At 45.2% G+C, this 25,401-nt stretch overlaps 1 protein-coding gene across 1 annotated transcript in view; it reads left to right on the top strand.

Annotated features, from left to right (window-relative positions):
- The window catches only part of LOC135916727 (zinc finger protein 709-like), a 55,794-nt gene that overhangs the window by 8,633 nt on the left and 21,760 nt on the right, over positions 1-25,401 (top strand). Inside the window, exon 2 of the mRNA XM_070520974.1 lies at positions 23,080-24,071. Coding sequence (XP_070377075.1) covers positions 23,080-24,071 — 992 coding nt within the window. The remainder of the gene's footprint in view (positions 1-23,079; positions 24,072-25,401) is intronic.

A 25,401-nucleotide genomic window follows, 5' to 3' on the forward strand; every position in this document is an offset into this window, starting at 1 on the left:
ACAAAGGAAGACTTTTATCCGCTACTGTGTATCGACGATTCACTGGACAGGCTACGAAACGCATGTTACTTTTCGTCGATGGACTTGAAAAGTTGCTGCTGGCAAATAGAAGTTGATGAGAGAGACCGTGAGAAGTCCGCTTTTGTGATGCCTGACGGATTTTATGAAGTTCAGGTGCTCCCCATTGGTTTGTGTTCTGCGCCAGCAACATTTCAACGACTAGTGGACACGGTACTCTCAGGCCTCAAATGGCAGACCTGTCTGCTGTACCTCGACGATGCGATTGTTTTCTCCGTCACGTTTGAGGAACACTTACGGAGACTAAAGACAGTCTTTGAAGCAATACGCTCAGCTGGTCTAACTTTAAAACCTGAAAAATGCCATTTTGGCTTTGAAGAACCTCAATTTCTCGGTTATGTTGTTAGTTGTGAGGGTGTCCGACCTGACCCTGACAAAATCTCGGCCGTTGCTAATTTCCCAATGCCATCAGATAAAAAGGCCGTGCGACATTTTCTGGGCCTTTGCGCCTACTACTGACGGTTTATTGCGCAATTTTCGCGCATCGTGTGGCCATTAACACATCTAACCAGAGAAGATGTCCTCTTCATGTGGGGTGAAGACCAGCAACGGGCCTTTCACGACCTATGGCAACAGCTGCAGACGCATCCCGTGCTTGCACACTTTGATGAAGACGCTGCTACGATTCTTCATACCGACGCTAGTAATGTCGGCCTTGGCGCAGTGGTTGTACAGCGGCAGGACTGCACCGAAAGCGTGATTGCTTATGCCAGCAGAATGATATAAATGGCGGAGGCTAACTACTCCACTACAGAAAAATAATTTCTCACACTGGTGTGGGTCGTCCTGAAATATCAGCCATATTTGTATGGCCGGTGTTTCACCGTTGTCAGTGATCATCATGCACTTTGCTGGTTGACTAATTTAAATGATCCAGCTGGTCGGCTTGTGCACTGGAGTCTTCCACTTCAAGAGTTCGACTTCACGGTTGTATACAAATCCGACACACTGACACCGACTGCCTCAATCGGTCTCCTGTTGAGACTGCAGTCCACAACGATGATGACGCGGCTTTTCTAGGCGTGCTAGATACTGTTGCCATTTCATGCCACCCACGCGAGGACACAGAACTGGTTCAGCTTTTCGATTACTTAGAGGGAAAAGCAAGTAGTGTGCCGAGGTTATTCGCAAGAGAGCTGCCTTCGTTTTGCTTGTGCCACGACATTCTTTATAAAAAGAACTTTTCACCTAGTGGCAGCAGCTACCCACTCGTCATTCCCGCATCTATTCGCGACGAAGTCCTACATGCCTGTCGCAACGAGCCAACTGCTGGTCACTTGAGCTACACCCACACATTGGCTAAAGTACTATTGGCCGAGACTTGCGTCGATCGTGAAACGTTACATACAGACATGCCTGGATTGCCAGTGCTGCAAAGTCCTACCCGGCAAGCTAGCTGGACTGCTGCATCCTGTTCAGATACCGCAAGCGCCGTTCGAACAAATTGGCATTGACCTTTTAGGTCTGTTTTCACTGTCTACTGTCGGAAATAGATGGATAATCGTCGTCACAGATTACCTTACTCGATACGCCGAAACAGGTGCTATCCAATGTGGAACAGCAGCCGAAGTAGTGCGATTTTTCATCGAAGCAGTCTTCCTAAGGCATGGCGCTCTCGCAGTGGTCATAACAGACAGAGGATCTGCTTTCACGGCTGTGCTTCTGGATATTCTTTTCCGACTAAGTGGTACCACTCACCGAAAGACCACGGCTTATCATCCCCAAACTAATGGGCTGACAGAACGTTTGAATAAGACTGGCAGACATGATGAGTATGTACATCGACGTCGACCACAAGAACTGGGACGAGATTTTACCATATGTTACATTTGCGTATAACACGGCTCGCAAAGAGACAACACTTGTGGCGCCTTTCAATCTCGTTTATGGCCAGGAAGTTGCAACAATATTTGATGCAATGCTGCCACATGAGTGTGCTGACGACGAGACTGGTGCCGAGGAGTTTACGCAACGCGCAGAGGAAGCCAGGCAGATTGCGCGTTTGCGAATCCAAGAACAACAGGAATATGATGCCGGACACTGCAATCTACGGCACAGACCCGTCACATACAACATAGGTGACCAGGTGTGGGTCTGGACTCCGATACGTCGGTGGGGGCAGTCCGAGAAGCTCCTGCGAAGATACTTTGGCCTGTACACAGTTCTGCGCCGCATCAGCATTGGGAATTATGAAGTTGTGCCCGACAGCCATAACTGCTCCAAACGCCGGTGGTATCTGCCGAGGTTGTGCACGTGCTTCGTATGAAGCCACACTTTTCCTCATGACATTAAACTTTGCACCATCTGTGCACAGCCTTCGGAGGTTGGGGCATCGGGACGATGCCTTTTTTCCAAAGAAGGGGCAAATGCCACATCCTATATGATCGCCGCTTGTATGTCCCAGGCAATGAAAACAACGCTGAAGTAGCGTGCAAGTAGAAAAACAGAGATGACGACGACGTCGTGTTGACTGCTCTGATAAAGTTCTTTCATATGTCCTCTACACCGGCTTTCCCGTCTCCTAGTAGGCAGTGACAAAATATATTCCTGGCTGCAGTGGCCACATTTTGATGAAGGCTAAATGCAAAAACGCCCGTGTACAGTGTATTGGGTGTGCGTTAAAGAAACCCAGGTGGTCAAAATTAATCTAGAGTCCCTCACTACAGCGTGCTTGTAATCTAATTGTGGTTTTCACATGTAAAGCTCCAGATTTTAATTTTAATGTTTTTTTCAGCTCACCCACCTTTGTGCTACACACCTTGCATGGGACACTTTTGTCATCCATCTCCCTTCCACCCTACCAACGTCAGCGAGAGGATAGAATGGAGTCGGCAGAGGGACACGCAATGCTGACGAAGCAATAAAGGCAAGCTCTGTGAGGTGCACAGCACAAAGGGAGACGGGGTTACGTGGCCCGTGCTTTTTATCCCTGGAGGATTTTGCATTAGTTTTCCTTTTGCTGCCTACACCCAGTTGCCAGATTTCATTGTTATCAGCAGTAACATGGCGTAGGGGCATTATAGTGAGCAGTTTATTTTCCTATGGAACAGATACAAAGATACAAAAGGCTGCTCGTTGTTTCCGATATCTTGTTTAAACTGGTTTCACTATAAGCATCCTTAACAGCACATTACTCGTGGCTCTAACAGCACCAGACTGAAGTTAGGTAGAATAAGTGTGGCTGCATGAATCTGTAGTGAGTGACAGTCACACTGCTGAGTCCTATCTACTCAATAATTGAGTACTGTGAAACTCTATCTGGGGGAAAAAAAAAGGCGTTTACTGGTTATGTGTAAAGCCACTTGGCATAATTTTTTTATAGATCGAAAATTCGTCTTCTGTATCCAAAGTGGGTAGTCACGCTATCGTGATTTAAGCTGCAAGTTCTACTTGGGACAAAGAGATTGAAGAGTCACACGGTGGTGCTTAACCGGCAAAGAAAGACAGAGGAGACTATAAACAGTAGCATGTGCACACTAGTCTATGTGCGGGTGTAAAATTAAAAACTTGTACTGTTTTTGCCAAGGTAGTACCAAGCAGCCTCATAAACTGCAGAAGCAGCAACAAGCTGCGTATAATCCCGAAACTTTGTTAGTTCTGCTTCATTACATATTTCTAGTTCAACTCTGGGGCAGAAAATTCATTGTTCAAGTCAGTCGGAACCAGTTTACATCTGCTTGTGTGATCAAAGAACTATTACTGAAAAACAGCATAAGTTTTTTTTTTTATTTGAAGTCATTACATTCATTCGTATGTACGTACTGTAAGTGATGTTTGCAATGGAATACGAACTAGCCTATACCCAAACCCCTATGAGCTCTTTAGCACGGAAACTGCAGAGTCATAGTGAGCTGCGTAGTAATATTAAAAAAGAAAACAAAAATCATGCACGGGTTTCTTCATGTGCTACAATTAGTAGAATAAAAAAAAGCATATTTTTGGAACATTCTTCATAAGTTATACCTTTCCAATATGTTGAGGAAAAAAATGTGCAACCTTTGGAGAGATAAAACAGGTTTCAGTGTGGGCAATGCTCACTTCGTGCAAACTTCTGTGGGAACCACTCCTGCAGCAGTTTGAGATTTCTTGTACAGTTCTCGCTGTTCCATTCTTGCTTTTTAGTGCTGTAACATGCTAGTGCCTCCTCCAATTTGTGGATCAATTTGAACAATTTTATTGAGATATTCCTTGCCAAAAGGGGTCACGGCAATGGTTCCTTGAGCAAATGTGCCAGTCTCAATTTTTATTAGAACACCCAAGTCGTCGTCCATATTTACTGCAGCTGGCAAATCTGTAGATGCGATATTGATGTGACTGTCGCCTTTGCGTTATTCATTCAGCATCAGGCCTTTGCCAGATGTGTCCTAGTCTAGTATTTTTTACTAATAACGAGTAGTCAGTACTGTGGATCCACATAAATTGCTGCGTTTCCTTTCCTAAGTGTAGTCAAAGGCCCTACCAATGGTGAAGGTATTTTTGAAGTCTTCATCAAACACTACAACCATGTGCCATAAGTTTTGCTGATTGTAAGCGGTTCCTTTTGAAGCACTCAGGTAGCCTTCTCTGACCATCCTAAGTAGCAGTTGGGTTTGATTCGTTTTGATAGGGGCAAAATGCATATACTTTCGTGTATATTGATTTAGGTACTCATTAAAGGGACACTAAAGGCAAATACTAAGTCAGCGTGGATTCTATAAATACCATTGCAGAAACCTTGCAATGCTTGTTTCAGGCAAAGAAAAGAATTAGGTTACGAGGAAATTTCATTTGAAGGGTCTGAATACCTTTATTGCAGTTTGTCTCTCCTCACTCAACCGGGGAGTTGTCACGTTTCATACGCCATTGTTGCCCTTTGCCACATTTGGTTTGGTGACTACCGTCGGTGAGTAAACGGCGCCCAGCAGGCCGTGGTATGTTTTTTGCACTAAACGCAAACGCGCGGCTTCGGAGAAACCGAGCTAAGGGAGAGCGGTGGTTTCGCTGCTGCAGCTGCTTTTGGTTAAGTTGCATGGGCCATTCTGGCATCCCACGGCATCACGTGGAAGTGGAATTCTCTGCTACTTGCAGTTTGCCCGAGTTTCATGAGCCAGCAAAACCAGAGCAGGACTGTGTTAATGAAGCTACTCAAACGTGAAAGTGCAGATGGCGGGGAGTTAAACAAAAATGAAACCTTTTGGCCACCTGCATTGTTGTCAAGGATAATCTCAGTGATCTAATTTTTCTAAAAAATGAAATATAACTGGACAAGTAGCATTTTCTTTCATTTTATGATGCAAACAATGATGTTCTTTAGGATGAGTGGTGGAGTACTATCGACAGAGTTTAAATGGAAAGTGCCTTTGTCATTGGGCATATATTTGAATGTCCCGCGGGAGTACTTATTCGTGTCCTGCATTTACCTCAATTTATGGATTACCATTGCGATGTTTGGGATAATATTGATGCCTTAGAGATTCTTGAGCACTATCACTTGAGCCTGACTTCACATTTTCCTTTAGTGTTCCTTTAAAGAAAGGACTTCATGTGGCCAAAATAATCTGGTGTCCCCAATGATGCCATGCCTCATAATTAGGTCAGGGTTTTGGATCATAAAACCTCAGAATTTAAATTCTTCTTCAGCAGGCCTTTTTTCAAGCTGTTCTACTTGGTTGGTCCCCTCAAGAATAGTAGCCTTCTGTTAATTCGACTCTAGTTAATTTCAGTGTGAAAGGGAAACACCAGAAATACCGGAAAATGTGGAAGGGAAAGAAATACCAGGTGTTTATTGGGACAGCCTTTTTCTCCTTTCATTACAATTTAGTTAAATATTTTTTTGGTTACATAGTATAACAAAACTGCATACATTTTCCCTTAAAGGGGCCCTAAACGGTTCGGACAAATTTTGTCCTGACGAAGTTTGGCGATTGCGGTATGATGCATCACTGGCTTGCATTAGTTTCATTAAAGAGCCCCTGAAACTGTTCGGACAAATTGTGTAGATGCGTAGGGTACAGCTGAAGTTAATCATTTGCATCACAATTTGTGTGAAACATCTCGTATTAAGAGAGCTATGGACGATGACATGTTGCCCTCTTCCATAGTCCTGCATTTTTTCCTCAACTAATTCACCAAGTGATTGGGGCTAAGCTCCTTCAGTGGCCCTGCGTCATGATGTCACGTCGTGTTGTCAACTTCTGGTTCTCTAGGGGCGCGTGCTTGAAGCCTCTCCAAACTCTGCATCAGCTGATTGGCAGTCGACCCCAAGAGAGAGCTTATGAAAGCAGCGTGCGTTGTGAGCATTCTGTCGCAACGCTGAACGTGTCTGGTATTCCGGTAACCACAGGCAAGCCGGACGTTTAGGTGGAACAGTGGAGGCGTAAACTCAAGCTGATGAAGGAACTTTAGCGTAGACGTACGTGAGCTGCCTGATCGGTCTCCATAGTCCAGCCACGCGTTGGTGCAGAGCTTAATCAGCCAAACAGAGCTAATATTGCTCTAACCAAGTGCGAAACATTTTAAACATTTACAAAAACAATCTGCTAATGATTACACTTGTGCGAAAAATTTACTCCAATAGCAAAGAATAACTTTCGTTACTGCTAGTGTGTGTGGTTGAGCTCTGTGCCACCAGGTGGCTGCACCATGCAGACCATTCATATTTGTGCTTCTGCTCGTCCTGTGAAACGACACAGTCAAACGGCCAGGCCCTGTCCCCTTGTGTTTGCATTTACCCTAATACCAGACTCCCGAAACGCTATAGCATTAGAGATTGTCCGGCGTAATGTGACAGCCGCAAATGCACAAATCCTGGTGCTGATTGGATAGCTGCAGCCTGATTCGCATCAGCCAGTCTGCTGCCTTGCAGAGGGACACGATGTCGTAGCTTACTATGTTGCCAGGCACTACGTTTGCAGTCCACAACGCAACAAAATCGAATCTTAGTAGTAAGTGTTTTCTCTTTCTTCATCGGCCGGGTTCTTCTTTCTTCACGTTTTCATTCGTTCTCGGCTCTTCCTAAGCTGCTGCACTGTCCTCTCCTTCGGTATTCCCAGACTAAAGATGCTGGGTATCAATAATTTGAACTGAATTTATTTACGGACAGACATTAGCGGTTATTTAGTAAACAAGGAAAGATGGTTCACATTAGCGAATGTGGCTGAGCAAAGGCCTCAGAGCAGTATGTCGCTCCGATCGGGCAGTTGACGAGATCTATGCGTTGTCTCTCAAGTCTCAGACCACACTGGAACCTCTCAGTATATACTAAACAAGGAAAATGAGTTCATATTAACGAATGTGGCTGAGCAAAGGCCTCGGAGCAGTCCGTCGCTCCGATCGGGCACTTGACGAGATCCGTCCGTTGTCTCTCAAGTCTCAGACTATACTGCCTGCTCAGCCGCGTACATTCTCACCCCCAGCCGCGGGACCCTCTGTCCAGGCTACGTAAATCGCACCGTTCATGGCCGCCGCTCGAACGCCCCAAGCTGCCCGTGCCGCCTCGGCCCAACCCAGACATTCCCCAAAGACTTCCTTCTCCAGATGCCACTGCAGTGGCTCACTGCGCCATTTATGGCGCTCGCCAGAACCAGTGCCCGAGAACCCCTGCCTCTCCATTTTTTGCCGAACAGTGTCCGGCCACTGCCTTCCCAAAGCAGGCGCTCTCTGGAAGTGGCCCGCGTGCGAGCCAAGAGTACAACATTGCAATGCAATTGATACACAAACACAGAGTGGACCCCAGGGAAGTCGAGCAAGTGCACACTTCAACCAAACAAAAAGAATGCACACATGACTGTAACCAAGTCGAAGATTCACAATGACCCTAGAATAGTGCTCGCGAAAAGACTGAGACCGACTCTGACCGAAGAGCGCTTACTTGTGCATTCTCTTTCTGTTATTTTATTTTTATAGAAACAACTTAACTAGCATTCCAACTATTACGAACATCATTTGTTCACCATAAAGGTGGCAAAAATCGACGACGTGCCCTGGGCAGCCAATTGGATAGTTTGCTCTACTGACATCGTCAATTGGGTGATTTATGTTATATGCGCAGGTACGGCTGAAAATTCCGTCAAGCAGAGTGCTGCAATTGGCAGCGATATACATTTTTAAAACCCTATAATAAATTACACGCTTTACACAGAGCACTTAGATGCATCAGTTAATGACCTAACAACTCAGTATCGTTGTAGAAAATTGTCAAAATCATTCCAGGTTCCCTTTAAGGAGAAAAAGGAAAAGCAATAATAAACAAAATAAATATTTCTGGGTGCACATATAAAAAACAGTGGTGAAGGAACAGTGTCGGTGCAGTTACATTTCCTGTAAAAAAAGTGCTTAAGAGGGTTTAGAGCACGTAAACACAAATGAAACTGAAACCAACACATGGGATTATAAGTGTGTCTACAGTGCAGCTAAGAAAGTTCCGGGAGTGGTTGAGCAGACCTCGTTGACCTGGCTAAACACCTTCAATGCAAGACAGGAAAATTCTAGTCCACTGTTATGTCTTAACATTCATGCCCTGAGTGATGACTCACGTCCTGTTTGAACATGTATATTTTATCTCATGTTAAGTGTACAGACTTGTCCTGTTGTATGGCTGTTGTTTTTGACCTTGTGTGAGCATCTGCTGTATATACAGGATGTCCCATGTAACTTGCATTAAACTTTTAAAATATGCAAATGCCATGCAGCTGGGCAGCACCAAGGTCATGTTGTTTGCTGTCGCTTGGAGATACTGATATTGTTTTTATGTATTCTGCCTAATTACATAAATAATCTTAATTAATAAGCTTCTCAAATATTATAACTAGATGAAAATGCCAATGAGAAAATTGTAGAGCAATCTGAAATATTCCCGATATACAGCTTTCTGTGGCTGAATACATCCTACATAAACATGTTTTTCAGAGCATAAAAGAAGTCTGTGAATATACACAATGTGCCTCTAGCAGCACCAAGATTTAAAAAGATGCAAATGCCACGTAGCTGGACAGAACCACATGACTGGCCACTCGAGGCACTTTGCGTGTATTCGCGGGCCTCTTTCACGTTCGGAAAGAGGCTTTCCTTATTTCTATTCATTACTTCTGTTAGTTGGTGAAGCTGCTTTGGGTATACTGGAGTAATTGAGCAAGACCTAACAATTATGTTCATACATTGTTTGCAGGGAGTACCTGTATTCTTTAAATATCAGTGTTGTCCCAGCTTAGATCAGTCTTAGCCTAGACTAGGCGTAAATGAAAAATTCTAATGGTATTGTTGTCAACGCATTGTAAACAACCACGTAAAGGTGGGGGACGTTGCGATAAATTCGTAAAAGTTGTAAAAGGTATGTGTATGTGCGAGTCTTATGAAGCTTTTATATAGGCTATTACTGGTGCTACTGACTTCCACATTACAACATTGCAAGTTTCCTTTTTTCTCCTGAAGCTCTTGGCTAGTGATAAAGTCAGGAAAGTCGTAATTCAAATAAACTTGGACAACAGTAACCTCGATGTTCGACCCATAAAACACAGAAACGGCTGAAGAAGAGGATGAAAGAAAATTAGGGGCCCGATTTTTATTAGTTGCAATCATAAGAAGCCAACAGACTGTGACACCAAGGAAAGCACCAGGTAAATTATTACTGCGCAGTGTCTGTGTGTTCTTTTCCTCCGTCCATGTTATTTTGCGCTTCCTAAGTCAAACAGGTAAATTATTTGCAGCTTTTATTGACTGAGATATATTTTTATTGCATCAATACAGATTACATATAATTTCCCCTATGGTTTTTTTGGTATCATTGTCTGTTGGCTTCTTATGAGAGAAAGAGCTAAAGAATGCCTGAATTGGTTCTTTAAAGGACAAGTGAAACGTGTAAAGGAAATCTCAGGTTAAACATTATTTACAGGAACACTTGAAAACCTCTTGCAGTTGTGCTAATGCCACATTATTAGAGGTCTAGAAAACTTCGTCAAGGGAGTTTTGAGAATTCTTATAGACATTCATCTCTATTTGCAAATGAATTTGCTACTGATAATAGCAATTAATTTATATCAGAACTAAAGACAATGACTACTTATAAAATAAAAACCACTGTGCTAAAACAAGAAAAATAAGCCCTCTACAGCAGCATTCGAATTTGTAATCTCAAGTTCCCAAATCAGACACCTTAACCATTAGACCATACCAGGCCCTTTTTTTTTACTGCCCGTTTTTCATATCCATGCACACACACTGCCACAACATATGGTCACTGAACAAGTTTGTCAAAAGATGCATATAATATACATGTGCTGTTGTAATCATATTAAAATTCTCAAAGTGTTGTGAAGCATGATAACCTTGACAACAATTCCGGAATGCATTTCTTGCACTTTTGCACCTCGAAGTAGGCATTTAAGCGTTCTTGAAAGTACATCCATGCAGGTCGTGTGTCTGGGTCACAGTAATATCTAACCATTCGGCAGCGCCATAAGCTATGAAGGGCAGTGAGCATTATTAGTACAAAAGGAACACCATCCCGCTAAATCTCCATTGCAGTACATATCTAGATATTGAAAATGTAGGCAACTTCAGCTCCGTTGAATTGATAGAATAGTGGGAGCATACTTAGGTCAACGCATGTACACATCACTGTGTTTGTTGTGCACTAGGATTCTGATGTTTCATGTAGTACATGCAGCCATCTGTGACTGCCGAAAAACAACTATCCTATTACTCACAGGATAACCAACCTCAGACATATAAACCTAATGCGTAGCGAAAATGGGGCATGTAAGACAAGAGAGAAGACTGACTCCTCTGTTGGCCTGCATGCCCGTTTTGCACTACACATGCAATGCAATATCAAAAATTGTGTTCTGATTAGGCGCATATACGCTAGATTGAGCGTGACCAAATGAACAATCTCTACATGCATCTAGATATACAGGGTGCTTTTTTTGGGGTAATTCAGATTTGTCATAAAAAGGCTATGACTGTACCTGTCATCTTCACATACAAGCTCTATGGCGAGGCTGAAATACTTTTCTGCTGCTTAAGTTAATCTGAAAAGACTAATTAACAAGAATTTGTTTTTTACTATTAACATGAGGGCAACCGTATAAATGGAAAACTTGTAGTGCATCACAATTTATAAGGCATGCCCATATTTTAGAAATGAAAAAAAGAACACATAATTTGAGATATTTATCATCAAATTCCAAATCTCAGTCGACGCAATATCGAGACTGCGCATCCCGCTGTGCGTCAGATGACAATGCCTTGTAAAGAAGTGTGGGGCTAAATTTAAATGATAGCGTGCTGCGGCAAATCCTGACCCGACATACAGCCGTATGTGCCTGCCAGGCAAAGCTTGACGTATTAGCAGCTGCCGCGGCTGGCCGAGACATTCAATTTCAAACTTTCTTTCACTTGTCATGGCGGAAAATTTCAGTTTCATTTGATAGCGAGGATGCCTCTCCCATGCTGCCCTGGTGTTTGGTTTCAATGTTGCCTGGATTTACCATTGAAATCCAATTATAATTATCTTGAATTAGGTGCAATTTTAAAGATCTTTTGGGGCTGCCTTCAAATACGCCATTTACACAAGGCCACTAAGGCACCTATAGAAAAGTAAATTAATAAATTTTTGTTAGCAAATGTTCTGAAGATCGCATTATTAGTGGCAAAGTGTGTCCACCTTACCTAGGAAGTTCTCTGCAAAAATACCATGCTTGCTGTCCTTATAGCCTTTTCGTAAAATATCAGTCTTGTATATAAAAAAGAAAACACCCTGTAGAATGGCGTAAGAGCCCTGTTCTCTGCATTGCCAGATTCATATTATAGGAAATGTAGATTTTCTTTGCCTGACATAATTATATGTTCACATTTTTTTTGCATCTGCCATTTATGCAAGTCACGAATTTTATTTTTCTAAGCACATTTAAATGCATAAGCATTACTTTGGGTAGAGAACCGAGGCACTACAACCTTTTAGACATTAAATTAAGCCTAAACGTTTTTACAAATTTTCGACAACTAAAGATACAACGTACAAGGAAGCATTCATGGTCAAAAACAAATGTCCAACATGCTTTTCGAAATGGATGCTTTCAAAATGTTTTTGAGAACCTCTTGTTACCAATGGTAATTAAATGTTTCATATTATACCAATATGTTTACATGCCTTTCGAGTCATCTTAAAATGTTTTGTGTTTTGTGGGGAGTGACCTTGCTTTACCTTGTGCGACAACCATTTTTCTGGAGTATGTATTGAAGTACTTCATAGATGTCACATTCAGTTATTGTAGAAAATCCTTCAGCAGTCCTCACCAGTCACACTTTAATCAACTTAAAAAGTGCGGGCAAGAATACGTTGAGACGTGGTGTTTCATGGAACAGGGTGTCTACCAACCGGGAAAGCCGGGAATTCTCAGGGAATTTGAACAGTCTGGAAAAACTCAGGGAAAACTCAGGGAATTTGTGCTTCTATCAGGGAAAATTAGCTGTAACTTTATTGAAAGGGAACGAAAGTCGTGTTAATGCTGGCTCCAGTAACAAAGGAATCGCAACGAATCGTCATTGACGCCGCGTCATCGACACTACGTATTGCCAGAATAGTTAACGACCGATTTTCTAGACGCCCGATTTTTCGGACATGCCCGATAATTTGCACGGTTTTACGGCACCACCGCGTACTCCATATACTCAATGTATATTGCCCTGAATGCAGGTCTGAAATGGCATTAATCAAAGCCGCCACCGCCGCTATTTTGATTATCTCGCCGCCTCTAACCGGCACTCTCGCAGGCAGATCCGCTGGCAGCCGTAACCACCACCGCGGCAACGTTAGGCCTAGCTGCTTCTATGTTCGCTATTAAGCTTCTTGCCGTGCGGTGCCGTGTTTTTCATTGAAAGAATTCGCCGCTATCACCAATGGCACCGACTCCGCCTTTGTAATCCTCGCGATTGGCTTTGAAGCTCCCAGCGCACAGCGCGTTGCGTAATGCCAGTCTCTGAAAGTTAGCTTCGCCTCAGTACAATGGTGTTACGCTGTGAAGCATAACAAGTGTAGGAAGGGGGCAATTGTCACGGGACATAGTACGTATTCCTTAATTACCCATGCGTGCACCCCGTCTCCTGTCACAGTACAGGCCCTGATATGCCTAATAAGGGTACTGGCAGGCCTTCAGAGCTTTTTCAGACGTGCCTGTGGTAATTTTAGCCCTTAAAGGCAGTTAAAGGCATGCATTAATTTTTTCAGACTGCCCGTTTTTTTTTTCAATTTCTTTTGCGGCCCCTCGGAAGTCCAAGAAATCAAATGTTGACTGTACAACTGACCAAGAGGATGCTTCAGATGATCCATGTGGTGAAAGCGTGGTAGAAGGAGGATGAGAACCGAAAGGTCCGATGCACTGAGAAATTAACGGGAAAGGAAGGGTGCCGCCGCCTTTTTGAAGGAGCTGAGCTAAAAAAACTAAGTGTTGGCTGACGCTGAGACACAGGTGTCCCTCATCCAAACCAAAATAAATTGTTTAGGCAGTGAAACCCAACACTGAGATGTTGTGTAAGGGCTGAGAGTATGTCAGGACAGTTGAGGTTGACTTCCCAGCTGCTGAGAGAGAACCTTAGTTGTGACAAAGTTCAGGACCTCATACAGATGAGCTTGCTATCAGTTGATAGAAATAGCTGATCTTAAAAAATATTTACTTATGTATGCATCTCCTTTTCATTCGTATTTGAAAATGTTCGACTCAATTTGGAATGGGCTTTACCATTTCTTTCGCTGTGCATTTTACTAACACCTTCCTTCTGTTTTATTTTTAAATAAAATAGATATTACTCCTTACTATTCAAACTGGATTAAGTCATTTTTTTTGTTTCAGCATGCTTACTAGAGAGAGACAGCATCGGGCAACGTGGTGTCAGCCTGTCTTGACATAAAACAAAGTTCTGGCTCATTCAGGGAATTTCGCAAATGTGCTGAGGGAAAACCTGGAAAACTCAGGGAATTTGGAAATGTCAACTTGGTAGACACCCTGATGGAAGGGCCATTGTAATGAAAGTTGCGTGCAGATAGAAATTTGTGCTCAGAAAAGTAAGTTATTTTAGTCTTATGAAGTACGTTTGCTATGATTGTATAATTGTTTGCAGTAGATAGATGACATCATATTACGTTGGTAAATGTACCTCTGCCTCCCTCCCCTCAGTATGTTTATCGATACATATGGGAAATGTTAGTGTGAATGTGCTATTACTGTTTGTGCTAGCTTCAACTGTGATCTTTTCTGTGTCACTACAGATGTGTCCACCCTTCCTACACAGTGTCCGAGAAAATGTGTGCTTCGGACTTTGCCAGAAATCCATCTCATGAAAACCCTCTACTTGATTGCCCCTCTACATGACGCAGTAGTTTGGTTTATTGTGGGTTTAAAGTGTATAGTAGTGATGTATGGGTGTGACTGTGTTTACTGACTGCAAGCTCTGCATGCTTAGTTTTCAACAAGTGAAATTGCTAATCTGCTGCTCCCCAGCTAGTTTATTGGAATCATAAGAAACAGAACAGACATGTAGAGACTTCGTGAAGTTCATGAAAGTGAATGCTAGTGAATCGCAAGAAGCAAGGATAGAAAGTGGATACAGCACATGCGCTAACTTCGACAAATTTATTTGACACAGGGTGTGAGTATATATATTTCCACCTGGTGTTTTGAGCCAGCGCTGCGTGCCCAGCAAAAACGGTGATTGAAGACGACGAAGTCAAGGATCTTGCGCCGGCTGGTGAACCGTCCTCCTTGTGTCTGACATTTTCGTGTCTGGCTGCTGATCCTGCTGCTTATTCTTGCCTTAGCGCGTGACAAACTGGTGGAGGTGCTGGGTAATCTAATCTATGCACCAAACCCCTCCGGGCAGCAGGAGCTCCAGCCCCGTACCGGTGGTTACGCCTGTACACCGTGCCAGCAGAAGGATCCGTGGACAAGCCCCTGAGTTTGGACTCCTCCCAGAGAAAATGGCAGCTCCGACCACCCCAACCGTTATGGAAGGCACAACGCCGATTCATTGTATGCTACTCAATCCGCGAACGCCGAATCCCTTCCACGGCGCCATACATGAGGACGTTGAAGATTGGCTGTTGCACTATGAACGTGTTGCCGCGTTCAACAAGTGGGATGACGCAGACAAGCTGAAAAATGTCTATTTCAGCCTTAACGATGGCGCACGTGTATGGTACGAGAACCGTGCAGATGCCTTAACTTCATGGGCAGAATTCAAAAGGCGGATTCTTGAGACATATGCGAGCCCTGATCGCCGAGAGCGAGTTGAGCGTGATCTCCAGTCCCGTATCCAAATGCCGAACGAGAGTGTCGCAATGTACGTCGAGGACATGACGCGTCTCTTTCGACGAGCCGACCCCAGCATGTCGGAAGAAAAGAAGGTGCGGTACCTGATGCGCGGAGTGAAAGAGCAGCTGTTCGGCGGTCTCGTGCGCAGTCCTCCCAAGACAGTGTCAGAGTTTCTTTCCGAGGCCATCACCATGGAGCAGACTCTTCGCCAGCGGACACCATCATACGACCGTCAAGTGAACACTGCCTCACCTACGGACTTCTTCGGAGCTCTCGGGGGTCACGTCGATTTCTTTCGAGAGCTCATTCGTTCCGTGATCCGCGAAGAACTCCAGAAACTGTCGGTACCTTCACAGCCGACGCTCAGCTCCTTGTCCAGCGTTCTCCGTGACGAAGTTCAGCATGCGCTTAAAGAACCAGCCTTCAATACAGAAGCTCGACCGCTAAGACATGACAGCCCACACATGTCATATTCGCAAGCTTTGAGGCAACCTGCCCCACCTCCCTCCCCGCTTCGCGCCGCGTGCCCGGCCATGCTCGAGGCCGTCCAAGCTGCCTCGTATTACCAGGACCACCGACAGGCCCCGAGGAAATCAGACGTGTGGCGGGCACCTGATCGCCGTCCCCTTTGCTTTCACTGTGGCGAAGCGGGGCATGTCTACCGACAGTGCTCCTATCGAGAGCTCGGACTTCGCGGATTCTCAGCGAACTCGCCGCGACCTAGGTTCGGCCAGCGTCCTCCTGAAATCGAAGAATACGTTGCCCAGCAGCGCGGATCTCCATCAGCTCGACACCAGTCACGCTCCCCTTCGCCGCGGCGGTTTTCTCCGACTCGCCGTACGTATGCAAGCGTGGTGCAGGGTCGGTCGCCCAGCCCACGACGGGAAAACTAACCACAGCGACCTTTGGGGGCGAGGCCGCTCAGTCTGGACGTGCTCAAGGACCCCCACTGACGCGTACGCGGACCAACGATACAGCGACGACGACAGTACATGCTGATTACAGAAAAAGAATTTCCTTGGACATTCCTGTACTGCTTGACGGTCGTGAATTGAGTGCTTTAGTGGACACTGGAGCGGATTATTCTATAATCAGCGAAAAACTGGCCACCCTTCTGAAGAAAGTGACCACGCCTTGGAATAAAACGCCAGTTCGTACAGCTGGCGGGCACATCGTCACACCACTCGGCATGTGCATGGTACGAATACAGATTCGCGGCTCTACGTTTGTTGCCAGTTTGAGCGTTCTCCCTCAGTGTTCTCGAGACCTAATCATCGGCATGGACTTTCTCAGGGAGCACGGCGCTATAATCAACATTCGACAACGCCTCGTCACTTTCTCGACGAAAAGCGCCACAGCGACGACCAACACCATCCACCCTCGAGCATCTCTTCGTGTTATCGATGACGCTGTCACGTTACCACCGCGTGCAAGTGTCGTGGTTCAAGTGGCATGTGACAAGCTGATACACGGTGAAGCAGTTGTAGAAAGCAATCGGTCTCTCCTGCTTTCTCATGGTGTTTGCGTAGCAAGAAGCCTTGTCGATCTCCACGATGGCCACTGTGAGGTTCTTGTCACCAACTTCAGCTACGAACACCGGCACCTTTTCCCTGGTACTGTCATCGCCTACGCCGACCCGATCGCCGATGTCACTGAGTGTTTTGTTTCCGAGGCAATCGGCACTGCTGACGCACCTCTACGCAACGTCGACATTAGTCCAACGCTTCCTGAAGAGAACAGACAACCCCTGCGCGAGCTGTTGCTTGAGTTCCACTCTTGCTTTGCACGGTCGTCGAAGGTACGTCAAACATCGATTACGAAACACCGTATCATCACCTATGACGACGTGCCCCCCATACGGAAACAGCCTTATCGTGTTTCCCCGACGGAACGACATGCTATTCAAACGCAGGTGAAGGAAATGCTTCAAGACGGCGTAATCAAGCTTTCATGCAGTCCCTGGTCATCGCCAGTCGTTCTTGTTAAAAAGAAAGATGGCACGCTTCGATTTTGTGTAGACTACCGGAAGCTAAACAACGTCACAAAGAAAGACGTGTACCCGTTGCCTCGTGTCGACGATTCTCTGGACAGGCTGAGGCACGCGAAGTATTTCTCCTCTATCGATCTGAAAAGCGGCTACTGGCAAATTGAAGTCGATGAGCGTGACCGCGAGAAAACTGCTTTCGTAACTCCGGATGGCCTTTACGAATTTAGAGTACTCCCTTTCGGGCTCTGTTCCGCTCCAGCCACATTTCAGCGAATGATGGATACCGTTCTCGCTGACCTCAAATGGAAAAGCTGCCTCGTCTATCTCGATGATGTCGTTGTCTTTTCGGAAACTTTTGACGAGCACCTTCGACGCCTTCGGAATGTACTCGAAGCCATTCGATCGGCTGACCTTACACTCAAGCCAGAGAAATGCCATTTCGGCTACGAGGAACTGAAGTTCCTTGGTCACGTCGTAAGCGCGGCAGGTGTTCGGCCTGATCCTGAGAAGACTGCTGCCGTAGCAGCTTTTCCCGCTCCAACCGATAAGAAAAGTGTGAGACGATTTTTGGGCTTGTGTGCATATTATCGCCGCTTCATTGAAAATTTTTCGAAGATTGCCGATCCGCTATTTCGCCTTACGCGTGACGACACGCCATTCCTCTGGACTGATGCACAACAGACCGCCTTTGCGGAGCTACAACGTCGCTTGTCTTCTCCTCCCGTGCTCGGTCATTTTGATGAGGATGCCGACACAGAGGTACGCACTGACGCCAGCAATATCGTTCTCGGAGCTATCCTGGTGCAACGACAAGACGGCACTGAACGAGTCATAGCCTACGCGAGCCGCACTCTGTCACGCGCAGAGTCCAATTATTCCACCACAGAGAAAGAGTGCCTCGCGGTTATTTGGGCTACCACAAAGTTTAGGCCGTATCTCTACGGGCGGCCATTTAAAGTTGTGACCGACCATCACGCTTTGTGCTGGTTGACCAACCTCCGAGACCCTTCTGGACGATTGACACGTTGGAGTCTGCGACTCCAGGAATTCAACATCACCATCGTGTACAAGTCAGGCAGGAAACATGAAGATGCTGACACGTTATCACGGGCACCTATTAAATCTCCGAATCCTGACGAGGAAGACGATAGCGCCTTTCTGGGAGCCCTCAGCGGGCCGGATCTGCTCGCTAAACAGCGATCGGACGCTGAGTTAAGACCCGTCATCGATCACTTAGAAGGCGGCATCGCGTCCATTCCTCGCCCACTTTCGCGACGGTTGTCGTCATTTTGCCTACGAGGGGGCATCTTATACAAAAGAAACACAGGTGCCGGCGACAAACCACATCTGCTAGTAGTACCTCAAGCCCTTCGCGACGACATCCTATTAGCCTGCCACGACGAGCCGACGTCTGGCCACTTGGGCTACTCAAGGACTCTGGACAGGGTACGGCAACTGTACTACTGGCCTAGACTGACTGCTTGCGTCAAACGCTACGTGAAAGGATGCCGTGAATGCCAGCGCCGCAAGTCACCACCCTGCAAGCCTGCAGGCCTTCTACAACCCATCGACCCTCCGCGTACGCCGTTTGATCAAGTTGGAATGGACCTTCTTGGACCATTTCCCTTGTCTTCCTCCGGCAATAAGTGGATCATTGTCGCAACTGACTACTTGACGCGTTACGCTGAGACGAAGGCACTACCACGCGGGACAGCGTCTGAAGTTGCCCAGTTTTTTATGCATCACATTGTGCTTCGGCACGGCGCACCGTCATTCATCATCACTGACCGAGGGACGGCATTTACGGCGAAGCTTCTTGATGACATCTTCAAGCTGAGCTACACGAGTCATCGAAAGGCCACTGCATACCACCCTCAGACTAATGGCTTGACAGAAAGACTCAACAAAACACTGGCCGACATGCTCGCTATTTACGTAGATGTGCAGCACAAGACGTGGGACGAAATCCTACCGTACGTAACGTTTGCGTACAACACTGCCACGCAGGAAACTACACGCTTCCCGCCATTCCGCCTCGTTTATGGTCGAGATGTCCAAACTATGCTAGACGCCATGATGCCATATGAAGATACCGACCAGCTCGACCAGTTAGCTCCTGACGTCGAGGAGTACATTCAGCGCGCCGAGGAAGCGCGTCAACTGGCCCGAGTGCACATAAGACAGCAGCAGTGTACCGATGCAATAAGGTACAATCTCCACCATAGACAAGTGAGCTATGAGCCTGGTGACCAAGTTTGGGTTTGGGCACCCATTAGACGGTGAGGCCTCAGCGAGAAACTCCTCAGCAAGTACTTCGGACCATACACAGTGCTAAGGCGTGTAAGCGCCGTGAACTATGAAGTGATCCCAGATAGAGACCTGCCATCGTCCAAGCGCTGTTTACCACGCGCAGAGACTGTACATGTGGTCCGCCTCAAGCCGTATTTTACACGGTGAAGTGTACTCGTGAAACAACCTTTTTTTTTCGCTGTCATTGCGTCTTCCTCCAAAGAACTGTGAAGCGTTTTTTTTTTTGTTCCCAACCGCAGAACACCTTTTTCCGTGTGCATTTCCGTATGTGTGCTAGCGCGTTCCCCCCCCCCCCGCATTTTTTTTTTGTCTTACCTAATTTGTGTAGTTTCCATGTACGTTTTGTGTTTGAGCATCGAGTCGATGCTCCGTTGGGAGGGGGAATAATGCCACCTGGTGTTTTGAGCCAGCGCTGCGTGCCCAGCAAAAACGGTGATTGAAGACGACGAAGTCAAGGATCTTGCGCCGGCTGGTGAACCGTCCTCCTTGTGTCTGACATTTTCGTGTCTGGCTGCTGATCCTGCTGCTTATTCTTGCCTTAGCGCGTGACAATATGTATATATATACACAAAATGACACTCAAATGGCTTGAGGTCATGCGCTGAATAATCGGTATTTAAAAACAATATATCTTTTTTTGTTTTTTTGACAGATAGGGAAGGTATGCTCACACACTGAGAACTGAGCCAATCCGTTTTTGTTGATTCAACCATCAGTCTAGTCAGAGTATGTTTATTTTTTGTCAGAATGGTGCAACTCTGAAGATGCAGGCAGTGCCCACATGTACTGCAGTGCAATGCTCGCCAACGATCTCAGCCTAAAAGAGCACATCTAGGTTATTCTGGCCATCCTTGTACTATTGAATGCACTCTGGATTTTACTAGAGTACTGTTAAGTGGTGACACTGAAAAGATGTGCTGCGTTTGGGTCAGATGCGAGCCATTGAAGTATATCGTTGCAATTGACATGAATTAGATAGTATTGCTAGAAACTTTGTGCTGTTTAAACATGTACATTTCACCACTTTGTAGGCTGCAGATATGTCCCATTGGTGGATGTTTCCAGCATAGCGATAGCAACACATGTTGCTATCCCCAGTTTGGGTATTCTGTGGATCACATTATATCATGCTTTTGCCTGTGAAAAGTAATTCTCATGGAACCTTGTAATGCATGCACAGCATTTTTCAATAAATTGTTCATTCCAGCTGGTAGTACATGAAGCTTTTGTCCAGGCTGTAGCGTTCCAACATGGCAAGTTTTCGACAAACTGAAAAAATATCGGAGAAGACAACTGAAGTAAAATTGAACAATGCTCTCACTGATGAGCGTTTTTGTTCCATCTGCATGCCGAGTGACAGAAGTTTTCCCTTTTGAGGACCAATGTTATGTTACGTAGTGATACGTGGATTTTTTGATGTCATGTTCAGTGTCTGTTGGAGAGCCTTCACCAGTACACAAGGATGAAACCTGTAGTGTTCTGAATAAGCATTGGCAGGTGCATTGGGACACTTGGTGCTTGGCGAAGGAGCCATTGGGATGAAGGCTCTCTGCAGAGCAAAATTTCTGTTCGAAGCACCGGTGCAATACATTCCACTTTTATGGAGTAGGCAATGAACAATTGTTCTTTATAGATATATGAAATCGTAATAAATTTTTAAGTGTAGCACCATGGCCCAACCTAAACATTCTTGTCGATACAAAGAGAAAAGAAGCTTGTCTAAATGTACTTGTTTCTGTTGGTCCTAACAGGAATCTCTTTGCTCTTACAGATGTGTCCATACCTCCTACAAGACATACAAGAAATTGTTTTGTTTAGGCTTTGCCAGGAATCCAGCTCACTAGGCTGATCTCAGGAAGAATTAATTTGTTTGCTGTGTGTTACGTGACACAGCAATTTAATGTGTGATTTACTTGCCATTTTCATCACGAATGTTTTTTTTACTTTTTTTTACTGATTGCCAACTCTGCTTTTCCCTTGTATGGACCAAGTGATATGGCAAACCTACTTGCTGCCCTGTCGCTCTGCTGAAATCGTGAAAAAAAAAAAGGTTTTATTGCAGTGCCTGATATGCTATCATCAACGTAAAAAATAGGCTGCAAATGTATCGGCAGAGAACGTAGCTCTCTCAAGATATTCGGTCATGTGGATATGTCCCCATATTATAGATATCAGTTCTCTATTTTGGGCGTATTTGCAGTAGTGTCAGTGGTAAAAATCAAACTGAAGCATAAGGTACCCTCAGTAGTTTGCAGTTTCATCCTGCTTTTGCTGAAGCAATGGAAAAGGATCATGGAAAACGTTTACAATGCACATATAAAAAGAAGCAATTTGTTGTTTAATGTGGAGAAATATGTAATTATTCTCCTCTACATAGAGATGTGATGCCATTCATTTCATTTCTTTGTAAATGCTGTGCTTGTCCATTTTAAGTAACACTCTTGCTTGGGCTAGTTGGTTCATGCTTTAATTAGTAAAGGCAAGGCGCAGAATAACAGGACTCAAGAAGAACACACACGACAGGACTGGTGCCTTCACAACTAAGTTTATTTCCGCAACAAGCCTGGCTTATGTAGGTTAGTGAAGCCGAGTCACACACGAAACTTTAGAAGTAAAATACAACAATCTATCGATGACTCGGGAGTCATGTCTGGCACAAAATTTCAGATGAGCAAACAAGAACCACACATGGAGGAGCACCAGGAGCAATTCATCGAGCAACGTCTTTTCCAAGCCTACGTGGAGAAAAAACGAGACAAAAAGTAGCGTCTACGCTTCACTATCAAACTATCCACAACATAACACAGACTTCAAATGCCTAAGGCGCAGTCAGTGATAAAACCCGGTCCTGCCGGTCCTGTCGTGTGTGTTCTTCTTGAGTCTTGTTCTTCCGCGCCTTGCCTTTACTAATTCAAATTGTCCATTTTAGTTGCATGTTTTTTTTTTGATTTTATATTATTTTTTTTCATTCATAGTTATATTTCATTTTGTATGCTTCATGTGTTCCAGTACGATTTGATACCATTGTTGTGTTGCATTTTATAAATTATGTACGAGAGAAACATACTTTGCTCAGTTTAATAGGTCAATGTGTAATGCAATGTCACATATGCAAAGTCATATCATTGTTTGGGCATAACATCGAAATTGCATGCCAAATCCAATGTCTATGTATTGCCAGCAGGGGTTTGTATGTATTCAGGACACTTATTACGTATAGAGAGAGAAGAACTTGTGTGAGACATGTACTGCATCAGTGTGCATGCCACAACTGTAATATGCGAGTTGGGTAGGCCAAGGTTTTCTCGTATTTTGCCTACAACTGTGGCAGCCCTTTTTGCTTGCTGATGTGGCACTTTAGTTCCATCAAATAAGCAATGGATTCTTCACATCATCTTCATTTGCTCCCTGTCTTTGCAGGTTTCATGTCATCAGGGTCACTGCAGCATTATGACTCACTCGTGTCAATGCGTGGCAATCTGCATTCCTGCCGGCTGTGCCCCTATGTGACCGCAATAAAGTCAAGCATGCAAGTTCATCTCCGCACACATACTGGCGAGCGCCCCTTCAAGTGCCACTTCTGCCCTGAGGCATTCACTCGTCCTTCTAACTTAAAGCGACATGAACGCACACACACTGGCGAGCGCCCCTACAAGTGCCGCTTCTGCCCAGGCAAATTTGCTCTCCGTAACACCCTGAACCGGCATGTCCGCACCCACACAGGCGAGCGCCCTTTCAAGTGCCACCTCTGCCCTGAGGCATTCACTACTCTTTCTGCCTTCAAGCGGCATGAACGCACACACACTGGCGAGCGCCCCTACAAGTGCCACCTCTGCCCTGAGGCATTCATTGATGGTACCACCTGGAACCGGCATGTCTGCACCCACACAGGCGAGCGCCCATTCAAGTGTCGCTTTTGCCCGAGCACATTCTATGACAGTTCCACCCTGAACCAGCATGTCCACACCCACTCAGGCGAGCGCCCTTTCAAGTGCCGTTTCTGCCCAGGCAAATTTGCTCACCGTACCACCTGGAACCGGCATGTCCGCACCCACACAGGCGAGTGCCCATTCAAGTGTCGCTTTTGCCCGAGCACATTCTATGACAGTTCCACCCTGAACCAGCATGTCCACACCCACTCAGGCGAGCGCCCTTTCAAGTGCCGTTTCTGCCCAGGCAAATTCGCTCACCGTACCACTCTGAACCGGCATGTCCGCACCCACACAGGCGAGCGCCCATTCACGTGTCCCTACTGCCCGAGCTCATTCTGCGAAAGTTCCACCCTGAAGCAGCATGTGCGCACGCATACAAAAGAGTGCCCCTACCAGTGCCACCTGTGCCCACAAGCATTCACTCAGAAGTCCAATCTGACTCGTCATGTACGCAGCCACACACGAGAGCGTTCTTTTTCCTGAACCCACCGCAGCGCCTCGTTTTCGTGGCATCAGAAACTCTATATCCATGTGTCCTGTCACACTGAGGAGAAGCCCTAAAGGTCAGGGGCATGGAGTTTTTCGTACATCAATCAGTTGATCGATTTGTTTGGCGGAACAGGTTACTTAACTGCATGGAGAAGTTTCCGTGTTCAACCGTATGGTTTCTTGTAATATTACCTAGAAAGAAGTTGACCCCACTGTGAGAATTCCACAGGACGACTGCATCCATGTGATTTTAAAGCTGTGCTAGTTTTTTAGAATAGAAGCATGTCAGCCTTCTTTGTGCACATTTTCTGGGAGTTAGTCGAGTTGAAGCACTTACTCTTTCTTAGGCTGCTCTGCAAGACAACATTCCTACCTGTGTATGACTCTGACCTGTCATTTCATATAAGAAAAATAAAAAATACAAATGCTACGAGCCAGCATTCTGCTTCAGTTGACAGTCATGGCTAATTTTCAGCATTCCTTCTGTAAACATTCATTTGGTCATATGACTGGTGTTCACAGATCCTTCACTAAGCTGTGGAATTTTTTCCCTTTACTTTGACTTATGCGTTTGACACCGAAGTTATTAAAGGCATGGCTGAAAAAAATTATTGCAGGAAATTTTAACTTCATTTAGCCCTCATAATCGAGTGCCACCAGTATTAACTGTGAATACAAAATTTTTATTAACTTTGGTGTATAACGTATTCACAACAACTAGTACATAATGTCAGAAAATGTTGCACATGTACACGAAGAAAAATAAATGAGTATGAGGCAGCTCCCAACCCAACTTGTGCAAGGCTATTGCTTTTGGGCTAAAGATGACCACACATTTACTGAATGGACAACAAGACCTTTTTGGATAGTCTACAGCGGGTGAAAATACTAAAGACACCTGACAATTTTCTCTTACAGACAGACACTTTGTCCACAAAAAAACGTTCTGGCCTTTGCACCCTGCTCCATTGCATGGCTGGCATGTGCCACCATGCAAGCTAGCCAGTGTCTGGAGTTGTCAGTGCTAATGCTAGCTACAAGCAGGTACCCATTATATGTAGTCCAATAATAAACATACCCTTTATAATAAATACATCATGTTCACATTTATTTTCAAACATTGCCAGATTATCGCTATATAGTGCTTTGACATCTTGCCTAGTTCCAGTGTTCATTTGTTCCAGCAGTTCAAGTAACTAGTACATAATTTTTTTATTGCAGCAGGAGTTAAAATCTTTCAACCGAGTTTTCTGTTCCCATCCATTTCGTACGAAGGCAGACGCAGTGGGACCTTCTTTATTACCAAGGTTTCCTGTCCAAA

Source organism: Dermacentor albipictus, chromosome 6, assembly GCF_038994185.2.
Source record: "Dermacentor albipictus isolate Rhodes 1998 colony chromosome 6, USDA_Dalb.pri_finalv2, whole genome shotgun sequence".
Classification (NCBI taxonomy): Eukaryota; Metazoa; Arthropoda; class Arachnida; order Ixodida; family Ixodidae; genus Dermacentor; species Dermacentor albipictus.